The sequence below is a fragment of the Ambystoma mexicanum genome, chromosome 13 (genome assembly GCF_040938575.1).
Source record: "Ambystoma mexicanum isolate Mex_15411 chromosome 13, UKY_AmexF1_1, whole genome shotgun sequence".
Classification (NCBI taxonomy): Eukaryota; Metazoa; Chordata; class Amphibia; order Caudata; family Ambystomatidae; genus Ambystoma; species Ambystoma mexicanum.
The window spans coordinates 652,610,250-652,623,043 of NC_090938.1; the positions used below are offsets into that span (position 1 = coordinate 652,610,250).

The 12,794-nt window shown below is 43.3% G+C and overlaps 1 protein-coding gene across 3 annotated transcripts in view; it reads right to left on the bottom strand.

Annotated features, from left to right (window-relative positions):
* CDK5RAP3 (CDK5 regulatory subunit associated protein 3) overlaps nt 1-12,794 on the bottom strand; it is a 189,169-nt gene that overhangs the window by 142,057 nt on the left and 34,318 nt on the right. Inside the window, exons 2-3 of one of the 3 annotated variants that reach the window (XM_069634634.1) lie at nt 8,237-8,282; nt 7,469-7,600 (exon numbers count right to left, since the gene is read on the bottom strand). In XM_069634634.1, the coding sequence (XP_069490735.1) occupies nt 7,469-7,600; nt 8,237-8,282 (178 nt within the window). Of the gene's footprint in view, nt 1-7,433; nt 7,601-8,236; nt 8,283-12,794 lie in introns of all 3 variants that reach the window. The other 2 variants (XM_069634636.1, XM_069634635.1) reach the window with 2 other exon arrangements.

A 12,794-nucleotide genomic window follows, 5' to 3' on the forward strand; every position in this document is an offset into this window, starting at 1 on the left:
GAGAGAGAGAGAGAGAGAGAGAGAGATAAGACAGTCGTCTCGAGCAGCGCTCCTTGTACAACAAACAGAGGGAAAGCTGGATACCAGAGTTCAAGGATAGCCCCCTTTCTCACCAAGAGAATGAGACAGCCAAATCAGGATGGGATCTACGCAATCATCCTACAATGTTCCTTAATTATGGGAAAGGAGTTACCTTTCACAACTACCCTTACAGCATACCCCAGCAATACCCCGGAGGGGATATTGGATAAACCAGGGGTTAGTAAATGGTGATGGTTAATGGGAGTAGTAGTTCCAAATATCTGCAGACTTCTGAGCTAAACAGTGATTCTATATCTGCCATGCAGTGTTAATACAGTTTGCCATGTTGAGGGCGACACCTCCAGTGATTTGCCTTCTCGGCAGAGGAGCCTCTTAGCCTCAAACAGTTCCCTCTGATGCACTGCAGGAGACCCCAGCCACGCCATAGAAAGGATGTCAAGTGACATCCACGCAGAGGTCTCATGCACTGTAAGGTAGAAGGATACCAGTCATGCCCCACTTAAGACACTGTAGAGTACACTATCCATTTTCTATTTGTTGACTACAACAGGATAAACTAGACAATCCCGTAGTGTTCACCAGAAGCATCTGTGTCACCATTCACTATAAAGCAATTTTTCTAGAGCTTTATGTAAGAAGGTGGTGCAATATGTAAATATTTTATGTCAAAGTGGCTTTCCTTCCCAGGTTTCCTGTGTCGGTCAAAGTTTATTTTATTTATTTATTTTGGAATTTGTATAGCGCGCTAATCCCGAAGGCATCAAGGCGCTGGAGCAAGATACATACATTTTCATAGATAGTAGAATAAACCTTACAGTAGATGCATAAACTTGTTACATTGAGCTATATGGTGAGACTTGTAAGGATGGATGTACTTGGGTAACAGAACGGAGAGGTGGTTGGCTTCAATTAGTTTATGTTTAGCCTCTAGGTTGCATGTCCGAGGCAAAGAGCCAGGTTTTTAGGTGCTTACGGGAGGCCCAATATGAATGTTCTGATCTTGAAGAAGGTGGGAGAGCATTCCAGTTCTGTACCGCAAAGACTGGGAAACTGCGACCTCCTGATCTTTGCAGTTTAAACCTTTGGACGCAGAGAAGATGCGTGTAGACTGAGCAGGTAGGTCTTGTTGAATGTGTGAGATTAAATTTGCTAGACAAGTATCTTGGCGCAGTGTTGGCGATACATTTGTGCGTGATGGCCAGTGTTTTGAAAAGTATGCGCTCGTGGATGGGAAGCCAGTGCACCTTCTTTTTGGCTGAGGAGATACAGTCATTTTTAGGTATGTTCAGGGCAGTCATTATTCTGTATGATCTGCAACTTATTGATGTTGCGGACAAGGTACCAACCAATAAGGAGTTGCGATAATCAAATCTGGACCCAATAAGAGCTCTGGCAATGGTGGTGCAACTGACCGGGGAAAGGAAAGGCCAGTAGGCATTAATTAACTTTGTGGTGAAAGTCGCTGAAGAGGTAATAGCAGTTGTTTTTACAATGCATATTAGAGTCAAGGTATACCCGAGGGATTTGACTTGTTGTGAGAAGGGGATGGAGAGACCATCAATGATGAAGGATTTGTAGGCTCCATCAAATTTATTAACAGGGTTTGTGAGCCAACTAGGAATAGCTCGGTCTTCTCGTCGTTAAGGCACAGTGAATGACGTGCCATCAATGCTTGGTTAGTCTGAGTCAGTGCTACAGTCTCCTGCGATGGGTAGAAGGAGCTGGGTATTGTCTGCATAGTTGTGTATGTGAGACCCTTAGCTTGAAGAAGATTAAAGAGGGGTTTTGTGAAAATATTGTGCAGTGTGGGCGAAACACAAGAGCTCTGCAGTACGCAACACGTAACCGGGGCAGGGAGGGACAATTCTAGTGGGGAAAACATTCTAATAGATCTGTTAAAGAGGAAAGCTGAGATCCAGGCAATTGCTTTCGGAGAAAAGTGCACTGCTGAAGACAGATGTTGGCAGAGGATTTGGTGATCAACCAAATCGAACACAGCTCAGAGGTCTAGTAGGAGAAGGAGAGCAAGTTTGCCAGCATCTTTGAATTCATCCAATTGATTCTTTAAGTCAAGAAGCGCAGATTCTGTCCCATGTCCAGGCCGGAATCCGGATTGACGAAGACCCAAGAAGTTGTTGGTCTCCAAGTAAGTTTAGATTTGTAGATAAGCAGCTCTGTCCAGTATTTAGAGGTGGAATGGCACAGTAGTTATCGGGTGGCAGTTTGTAGGTGTATTGGGGTATACTGTGGTTTTTATAACAAGGCTAGGACCCAAGCATCTTTCAGGTTGGCTGGAACTGAGTTAGAGGCGAAAGAGGAGTTGACGAGCGAAGTGATGAATGGAGCTAGTGCTTCAGCACAGTCTTTGAGCCTGTAGGGTCGTTCTTCCATGCGGTTTCTGCTGCCTGCTTATTTAAACTGAACACTTTGAAGTCTGGGATGAACCATGTGTTGAGATGGGCGATAGGTTTGGCCTTACATTTCCCAAGTTGATCTACAATGTCAATGGTGTATAGTAAGGAAAGATTGTAAGTGTCCACCATTTTGAATGGATCGGCTACATTGTCTTGGTAGTCAGTAAGTGTATTTAGCAAAGGTAGGATGCTAGAAGAGGTGATGTTATTGGAATTTCTAGTTGGGTGGTGGGTATGAGTTTAGGGCGGGCCTGGATTTTGTTGCTGATCAAGACATTGAAAAGAATGATATTGTGATCTGACCAAGGGCTAGGCTCATTGGAGGGAATTGTGACATTGCAATTTAGGTCAGCCTAAAACCAGTCTAAGGTACAGCATTTGTTGTGTGTAGTTCTGGTGATGTGTCGAATGAAGGCGAGGGCTTCAATGTCATTTATTTTCAGGCAAGGGCATTTCGGTCTGAGCTGTCGTTATAGGCTAGATTTACATCACTTAAGAGGATAGTTCTGGAAGATGGCTTGATCTCCACAGACAGAAGGTGTACAATGTTGTCCGCAAAGGATAGTATAGGACCAGGTGGACAGTATACCAAGTGTAGTGTTATAGAAGCGGTGTGAGAAGGGGACCATTTGGTGGACAGTATTTCTCCTGATTGGAAGTCTTGATTGCTAATTTCTCTAATGCCTAGAGAGCTTTTAGAAATTATAGCCACTCCACCTCCTCTTGTGCTGATTCTGTCTTTACGAACGATCGAGTAGTTGTTAGGGATGGCCAAAGAGAGGGTAGGACCTGATGCTGCATGCAGCCAAGTTTCTGTTATAGTGAGTAGATCAAGATCTTTGATAGTGATCAGATCACTGATGTCAAGTGTGTGGGCCATGAGGGAGCTAGCATTAATCAGAGCTCATTTGATAGGTGTGTCTAAGACCTGGCTAGATTTGAGCAATTGGCACGATGACAATGGAGGCATCTCTGATGATGACTAAGTGTGTGTGAACGGGGTCACTCTTAGCAATCATGGTAGGATTTGAGTGAGCATGGAGGCTCTCCACCAATATTTATTTTATTTTTATTTTTGGATTTGTAGAGCGCACTGCAGCCCACAGGCATCGAGGTGCTATCAAGGATACTTAAGAAGGCTTGCTTGAGGGTTACATTGAGCGTACCAAGGGACAGTTGCTTAGACGGTTAAATTACAGAGAACAGTATTTTACATTGCAAAGTGTGACAGATTCAGTGAGGAAGCATATGTAAAAAAAAAAAAGAAAAAAAAGAAAAATCGCACATGGGATAAGCACTCTAGACAAAGAGCCTAGTTTTTAAGGCCTATATATGGTATGGTAAATCCTGGAGGGGAGGCCTGTTTAGGCTCATCTGGTGAGTCTGAGTGGTTACTGGCGGTGCGCAGAACACAGGTTGGTGATGTGGTCGGGGGGACTAATTTACCTGGGAGCATAACTTCAGTCATGACAGGCATAGATAGTGGGCACTTGACAGGTAACCTGTTTAGTGTCTTTGTGCAGGCTGGAATGGTCATTGGACAGCAATAAGGCGCAGGACCAAAGCGGTCTGATGGGCATCATTTGGGCAGAATGATTGGAGTCATACTCTGCAGTCAAGAAGCGTTCTAGTGGCTTGTGTGTGCGTGATTGGAGTCGCAAGGGGTTGCTAGCAGATGTTTTCATATTTGGTCTGCCAAATTTACCACTCAAACCAATCACAGCACTTCAGTATCTTGGAAGCCGATTGGTGCTAGTTTTCCGTTGCCCTTAGGGATCTAGAAAAAACATGCTCTAGAGCAAAGGATGTACTCTTGTGCCCTTGTCTCAAGGGGTGCTTTTGTCTCAAGGTGTACTGTTTTTCGAAATACAACCTGTATCTTTTTGTGAAAGGACGAAGGTTGCGGTCGAGACGATCCCTTAAAGAGCGATATAAGCTCTCCTGGTTTAAAGCAAAACTTTGAATCCCAGGAAAGCGAACAGAACATTTTGGACTACTCATGTGCTAATCTTAAATCCAACCAGTGTCGCTCCCAGACTTGTCTTGTTTGCAACTACTCAAGGTAGCATAACTAACATATCATACTGTGTAGACCTTTATCACAATGTATTGTGAGGGGTCAGAAATGGGAGACAGGCACAAAGCAGTAGTGTTTTCAACATTGGACATATATGTGAAAAGAAAAAAGGGTTGGATAAAGGCCTCTGTCCCTATCCTAAATAAAGTTTACGTGCCTAGAAAACTAAAGATTAGACTGTGTCTTGTTGTCAAAATTATAAAAGATGCGATTTGCGCGTTATGCACATATAAGCTATGAATGGCATTCAGTCTAGAATGGTTGTTAGCAAAGGTTTGAGTTTTATAACTCGAGGGATTTGTATAGTTACAGCATGCCATCAGGAATTTAGGAATTATAGGGTCCTCCTGATTTAAAAAAAAGTCACCACATCTCGCCGACAGCCATCTCCTCCCATGTGATCCTCCCTCATAATAGCACCCACAAGGTCAGGATCAGGTAGCAGCTGCCATCCCCTGACCACATGGGAGGAGATCTTAGGCTGCGTATAAGTGATGACACCACAGGATTCATCACAGTATGCGCTGTCCTTTTAGTTGCAACTGCATGCTTGAATTATATTATACAAATTGTGGTTTATGGGCAGTCCGGGCTTACCACTTATATTTAAGTGGAGTTTAAAAGACTCCTGGACCAAAGTTTAGTATTGCTTTACTGGTTCAGTATAGTTTTTTGTGAGATAATTTAGCAGCGTTATCATGGAGTATTTGTGATGTCGGAGGGCACACAAAACAAGGAAAGAGAATCCACTGAGAAAAGCTCTCTTGGAAATCGGATTAAGAAGATTGTGTAACCAGAAAAGTACTTACAGTGAGTGGCCACACACATCTCAGCAATGAAGTGTGACTGCAGTCTCCCTTGCAAAGCGCATCAATCTTAACAACTATCCCACTAATGCATTAAAGGTGTTCAATCCAGAATGATTTCACCCCTGAAATGCTCATGGGCACCAGGCATATTCCTTTGTATGTGGGGTGAAAGGGAGGAAGGAGCACCGTTTTCGTTGGGCAGAATGCTTGCCGACATATGTTGTACTTGCTGAAGATGACTAAGGTCAGATTTTGAAAGGCCCAAATATACTGTTGCAGTAGTCAAGCCTTGCTGAAATTAATGCATGAACTACAGCGATTTGATGAGGAAAGGATAGATTGGGAGAAAGTGCATACAGCATCTTAGTTGAAAAAAAGGCTACATTGTCTATTAAGTTTTCAAGAGACTAAGTTCAAGAAAAACTCCATTCTCTCCCACCGGATCCACAGAGAGGGGCACTGTCCAAAAGCAGAGGAGCAACAGGAACCGTCCCATTTGGCTAGACTGAAGTGAAAGCGGATGACCTTCGTCTTAAAGGTGGGGGTCAATTTCAATGTTAGGCCAACCTTTCCAAACAGTTAGTGGAAACAGATGCAGTGACTGCCTTTTGCCCCCCCCCCCCACCCATCCATAAAGAGGAAGACTGGCAGGCCACTGGCACAAATGTACAAAAATAAAGTTAAGGAATGCATAACTAAATAAGAAGAGGGCACAGACCTATGTGATACACAGCAGTCAATGGTGTGTGGTCTAGATTACAAGGATTTGTATCAATTAGAAAATAGCAATCCTTGCATGAGCCTAGTGAGGCACTGCTATGCTTGTAGAGGTTTCCTTCCCAAGAATGTCTGGTGGCCAGCTGTGTGGATGTCAGCTGACAGAGATAGTGGAATAAGGGCAGTGCACCACCTTTATCCACCATTCCCACCAATATCGTCAACCAATACAAGGAAGACCAGGTCCATTCCTATGCAGGCCTGCAACCCATCAAAAATAGTTGTGCTGTCACACCCAGGGACCGCATCTCTCTAGCACTGAAATCCCTTCACTGGCTCCCTGTGGCTGCAAGGATTAAGTTCAAGACCCTTTGCATTGTCCACAAGGCTTTCTGGGGCCAGGGCCCACTCTATCTGCAACGCTCTCTTCCTAAATACTCTGCTTCCCGAGCTCTCCGCTCGTCTTCCTCCAACTCTCTGTGGGTGAGCCGCTTCTCCAAGCAGAGACTTGGGGGAGATCTTTATCTACTGCAGGTGCCTCTGTCTGAAACAGCCTCCCTGCCTCTCTCCGTCTTGAGCTGGATCTCCTTAAGTTCCGGAAACTCCTCAAGACATTCCTCTTTGCCGCCTCCTTCTCTCTACCTCTCCCCCTGCTAACCACCTCTTTCTGCTCTCTCACTCTCTCTCCTATACTTCTGCTAGGTCTTGCTGACTGGCTGCCTGGGGTACCTTCAGAGCCTCACAGGTCCCAAGCCTTCCTCATCAGTCTCTTGCACTTGCCCCGGGCCTTCCACTTGCTGCAGCACTACTGCACTTCAGTTACGACCCATAAGAGTGGTCTCTCTCTGCACTTAACCCATGTTCTGACGGGACTGTGCACACTTGGTCCATTTCCCCCCCCCCCATGCACTTCCTGCTCTGTTCATCTGCATGATCTGAATGTACCCTGCCTAGTAAGATCGTCTATCTTGTCTTCCCTATGTCTTCCCTTCCCATGCATGGTTGCGCTTTGAAACACTTGTGTATAAGCACATAATAAACAAACAATCAATCAAACACCATGCCAAGATCTTACCAGGCAAGGGGAGGCGAGAAGGAGGTCAAAGGTTTGCAGGGGTTTGTTTGGTCAAGCAGTTTTGGCATCGAGAAAACCCATCCAGGCTTTATAGAGTTCACACTTCTGCGTTACATTATCACTACCATAGGAAAACACCAGCCCACCCTTGCAGAGGGCTAGCCTCGTTTTGATCAGACCCTAGCCCTGACATTGGAAGCATCCAAGACAGCTTAACTTTTCAGTGTGCCTTTTAACCTATTTTTGGTGTTGTGTACACAGAGGTGATCAGAATTGCCCTCTGTGATCTAAGCACTCACTAAGAACCTGCGCCAGCGATCTCAGCAGCACTCACAGGACCCGGCCAGAAGCTGCTCAATCTCTTCATTCTCTGGCATATCTTGTATGGCGGCATTGATCTTCTCCCTGATCTCCAGCACTAGCGTCTGCCATTTCAGAGCACAGTGTCGCCGATCCACCAACCAATCTGAGGATAGAGACAAAGGACATAATAAAACCAGGGATACACTATACAAACACTTCATGGAAAAGATAAAGGACCTATGACACAGAGAAGACAGGAAATAAAACGTATAGGACATTCCGCAATAGCAGCAACCCAAGGGCACTGGAAACAAGTAGAAAATGTGAGTGTTCCTCATCTTATTGACTCTCACTTTAGGATGAAAGGCTGATATAGCCCTGGCAGGAATTAATAGAATGTGCAGTGTGTACACCAGTCAGCACTGAGCACGTACTATGATGAGCTATCTCACCGTCTGGGCATAAGGCACCAGAGAAGAGCACAGGGGTCAGGCCCTACTTCACACCAGGGATCAGGGTTAGGCAGCCTTTTGACTGTGTCATAGATGCAGGCTGCTCCTTGCCAATCAAAACCTAAAGATGTGCAGTTAGAGCATTGCTCTTGGACTAAAAGACGCAAGAAAGGTAGTTTATGTCTTTCCAGCGGTGCAGGCATATCCAAGATCCCTAGGGCCCCAGCAGAGCACAAGTGAGCAATGGTATCTTGTCACTCTCTCAAACAGATCAAATCCCTACACATAATCATCCCCTCCCTCCTCATACACCCCACCACAGACACACAGATAAAACACTATATTACCTAGCAGCTTGCTGGTCTGGATGTCAATCGGCAACGTCTGATAGTCCTGCAGAAAACCAAATGCAATAAGATGTTATGTAGCAGGAGCATTTCTTTCTCTTAAAGGTAGGTGTACCAAATATATAATTCGGGGAAGGAACAGAAACATGTATGATATGCATCATAACATCCAAGGGCACAAACTGCAGCAAATATTCAGATTAGGAACAGTAGGCCACCAGATCAAAAAAGTAATTAAAAAAGAGAAGATTAGAAAAGCAGTATAAGTCTCAGAAATGATTTGACAGGACCTCCTTTAAGTCAAGGCCAAAATGGGGAATATAAAAAAAAATCTCAAACAGACTAAGTCCTAATCATCACACAATTTTCAGCGCTTATAAAACAGAAGACTATTACACTTCATCCATTTTAGTTTATTTCGGAAATACAAAATTATTTCCATAAAAACAGCATAATAAAATAGCAATTACATTTGCAGAAACATATACACAAACGATAAAAATCATCAGAATAGAGTTAAAAATAATTATATCAGGTTCCTAAGGATTTCATTAGATATTTCCCAATAGACAATGCATTCTTCAGAAAAGACAGAAGTGCCCACCCCACACGAGGTGAGTCAGCCCAAAGCAGGTAAAACAGACCAGATCTATCCCGAGAGAACCCCCAACTCTTGCAGGATTGGTTTTAGCGCATGCCCTCTTAGTCTGAGTAGACCGGGCAAAACAGTAAGAGATGGGCCAAAGGGCACAATTACACAAACACTGGGACCTGTTATTAGAACAAGGATGTAAGGCATTACACCTAGATGACATGCCTACCATGGTATTTACAAAAGCACAACAGGTTAAGCAGATTGTAAGCCCCAACCACATTTCAGCATTCAAAATACAACCCACCACTTACATGAGAAACAAGTCACTGAGCTTTTATAAATGTGGTAACTGTAGGGTATGTGTTAACACACCAAAATATATTGCCAAAGTACCCATTACTAAGAGGCACAACTATAACATTCCAAGTGTTCAACTGCAGGACAACATACTACGTATATGTTATCTGTGTTTCTAAAAGAAAATATGTGGGTAGCTGGTAGCATCAAAAGAGCTTTAAAGGACTAAGATTGAACATCAAAGAGCTATGAAGAGAAAGCTTACAGAGTACCCACTGGCCATGCACTAGATGGAAAACAGAAACAATGGAAACCATAAAGAGATGACATACCCGGGGTTACAACTTGTGCATACATGAGAAAAAGCAGGCAACTGAGAAGTCACACTCTGGCAAAGTGAAGAAAAGTTTGCACTACAGACGATGGCCTAAATTTTGGAAATGAAAGGTCTATCTTTTTATAATTTTGACTACTCGCTAGTACTTGTTTTGTATAGTCAGAGCTGTATTAGTCACTTATACTCAAGAAGAGCTCATATGACCACATATACATAATTGGAAACTTGTGGTTTGTGGATGCAACACACACTTACAAATAAATATCTACCCATGTTACACCTAACAAGAGTATTTTACAGAATTAGCAACAGTAATACGTCAAATCTTGTTATACAAAAAGTGTTGAACAACCATATCTAAATATGAGAAGTCGCTATGAAATTATCATAAATGAGTGCTTAGGCTTAACAGTTGCAGGAAGAATGCTACACCTCAAACCCTTGAACTATTAATGACACCATGCTAAGATGGCCATCATTTTATTGAGCTATAGTAGGAACGTCGTTATTCAGTCTAAAATTGACTTTCTTCCTATAGATCCCCTTAATGTTTCACAAGCAAGTTGGTAAATGATTATGAAAAACAAACTAGTGGTAGCAACCGGGTTGGTATAATGAATTACCTTACCTTATTTACTCTAACGTTTGTGGACAGAAATCAATATGTCAATAACCCGATGAAAATCACACATTTCTCTACAGAGAATATGCCTCCAACGTGGCCGCCACAGATCCTAACCAGTTACAAGTCACTTTAATTTCCATTCCAGTTTGCACAATTATTTAAATGTGGGAGCTACAAGAACCACTCACAACACACAGCATGAGGAGTATTTATTTATTTATTTTATTGCTATTAGCGCAAACTTTGCTTGAGACCAGTGGAGTGCTTTACAATGGGAAGGAGTCAGCATTGGGCTTGGCATGTCATACAGTAGCACACTACTGTTAGTGGAGGGAGGGCAGGATTTGTATTCGTCTGGCAGGTACTGTTGAAAATGCAACAACACTGAAAGACGGTAGGTGCCTTTTGAGCCTCTGCCGGGATGAAATTCGAGATGGTTGGACCGTGGCAATTGAGGAACCAGTGGCTCACTTCCTCATCCACACCTGCTATGATTTACATAGGCCTCAAATCTCTTGGACCCACTCTGAAACACACATCCTGTCCCGCATTTTAGATTTTCATCTAAAATGGAGCCATATTGAGACAAATCACAACTTTGAGGAAACCCTCATAGAGATCATCTGGTAAATCCTATTCACCTATGCGTAAGTGACTGTCCTTACACGCCTCTCCTACATTCCCGACTTAAGTAGTCAGTCAGACAAGATATGTATTCAAATTAAACATCACAATAAATAACAATACTAATTAGACAAAACATAGCGAATACCTACAACCTTTCAGTATGATAATAAAAACGTTTCCTAGCTTACCATGGGTAACAAGGGCCTTGGTGCATTCATAGAGATGCACCATGAACCTTAAAATGGCTTCATGAATGTCCATGTTCCTAAGGGTTCACTATAGGGCAGTTCTAAAGGCCGTGGACATGTCCATGAAAGCCAAGTGCAGATTCTCTCTCCTGGCCTCATGATACTTATACACACAACGCCAAATTTAGACACTGTTCAGTTGCACCCAAGGTTCCTGGAAACCAAGATGTAGATTTGAAACTAATATCATTTTCGTAAACACAGAGCTGGGGCTTAGACAACACAAATTTCCCCAATTACATCAAAGAAATATATGGTGGGCTATAGGTCTGTAACATGCAGGGTCCACCCGGTCACCTTTTTTAAAGGCTCGCAAATCAAAACTACCATCCAGGATGAATGAATGACTCTAGTAATCAACACTGGCCTAAGAAAATTAACCAACAAAGGGGCACATTATTCAATGTTTGACTTTTATATGTCTCCTGGGTCACCCCAGGACAGTAGACTTAATAGCTCCAATGTCCTGAGGGAGTCTACTACCTTTAGTATTCTTTTTTCTTCTGCTAAACAATTAGGGGGCTGTAAGTGTCAAATAAATAGAACAATCAACTGATTTGCTATAGCAAAAAAACAATCAAACAAGGCACCAGCTAATTCACCGACTGGCAAAGCATCAGTAACACTATTAGTTGATGGTCCGGATGCTATCAGCCTCCAGAAGGTCCTAGGATCTTTTGCGAGGCAAGCAGTATGGATTTGTTCCCAGCTTTCGGGCTCTACCTTTGTTTTAGCTTTTTCCACTATGATGGCAAAAACCTGCATTTTGGTTGCGTTTGTATCCTTCAGACAATACAATAATTCATAGTAAGCTATTTTACAATCTTGATTAAAGCAGGAGTTGGACACTTCCTTTCATGGAAGGGAAAACATTCTTAATCACATCGTTCAAAGAAATAAATGCACAATCAAACTGATCAGGACTTAGATCAGAAGATAGACACACTAGTATGTAATTTCTACTACGCATAACGATCTCTTTTAGATATTTGAGTTTATACTCATGCCATTTTAGTTTTCTTCTATTGGGGTGAGGATGGAGATGATCATTGTTTACTAAGGCCGGGCCTACAATCATTCCTGCATGTAACAGGAATTGCTCACATCCTGGTCTTAGTGTCATTCAGAAGCTCAGAACTTTGTACCAATCTTGATTTGATCAGGGCTAAAGGTGTTCTCACAAAGGTGCCTTTCGCATGGAGATATGCCTGAAAATGACCTTTGAATACACACATATTGTTGGCAATTAAGAGCCTAATAGCTTTCCCCTTGCACATTCACAAAAGATAAGTTTGTAATAATAGATGGAAAACCCTATGCCAATTTTGCCTCCAACTCTAAGGGCCTCATCAGGCGTCTGGCGGTATCCTGACATTAATTCCCCAGAGTGGAATTAGCATTACTGCCGTGTCCTGCAGCACAATTTGCAGCGGATCACAACGTGTCATGAACGCGCACACCACTTTGACGGTAATGTTAATTCCGTCTGGGCACTCCACCCACAAACCACTATAACCTGACACAATTACTGTTACCGCTGGACAGTAGTCGGCACAATTAGCGCCGCCGGAAATAGCGTCATTGCTGGAATGGGAAGCATGGTGGCAGCCATCTTTAAAAACAGAATCCACCCTGAACCCCCCACTTGCTGCAGCCATCCGGACCCAAAAGCCACTGTGATGATGTCGTAGGAGAAGACCCGTAGGAAGGTGCCTGAAACCCGGCTGCGGAAGCCTAAATTCAGTGAGGGGGAGTTACAAGTCCTCACTGATGAGGTGGTGGGACGTTGTGACAAGCTATATGGTAGCAGGCAGAGGAAAACATTGGGG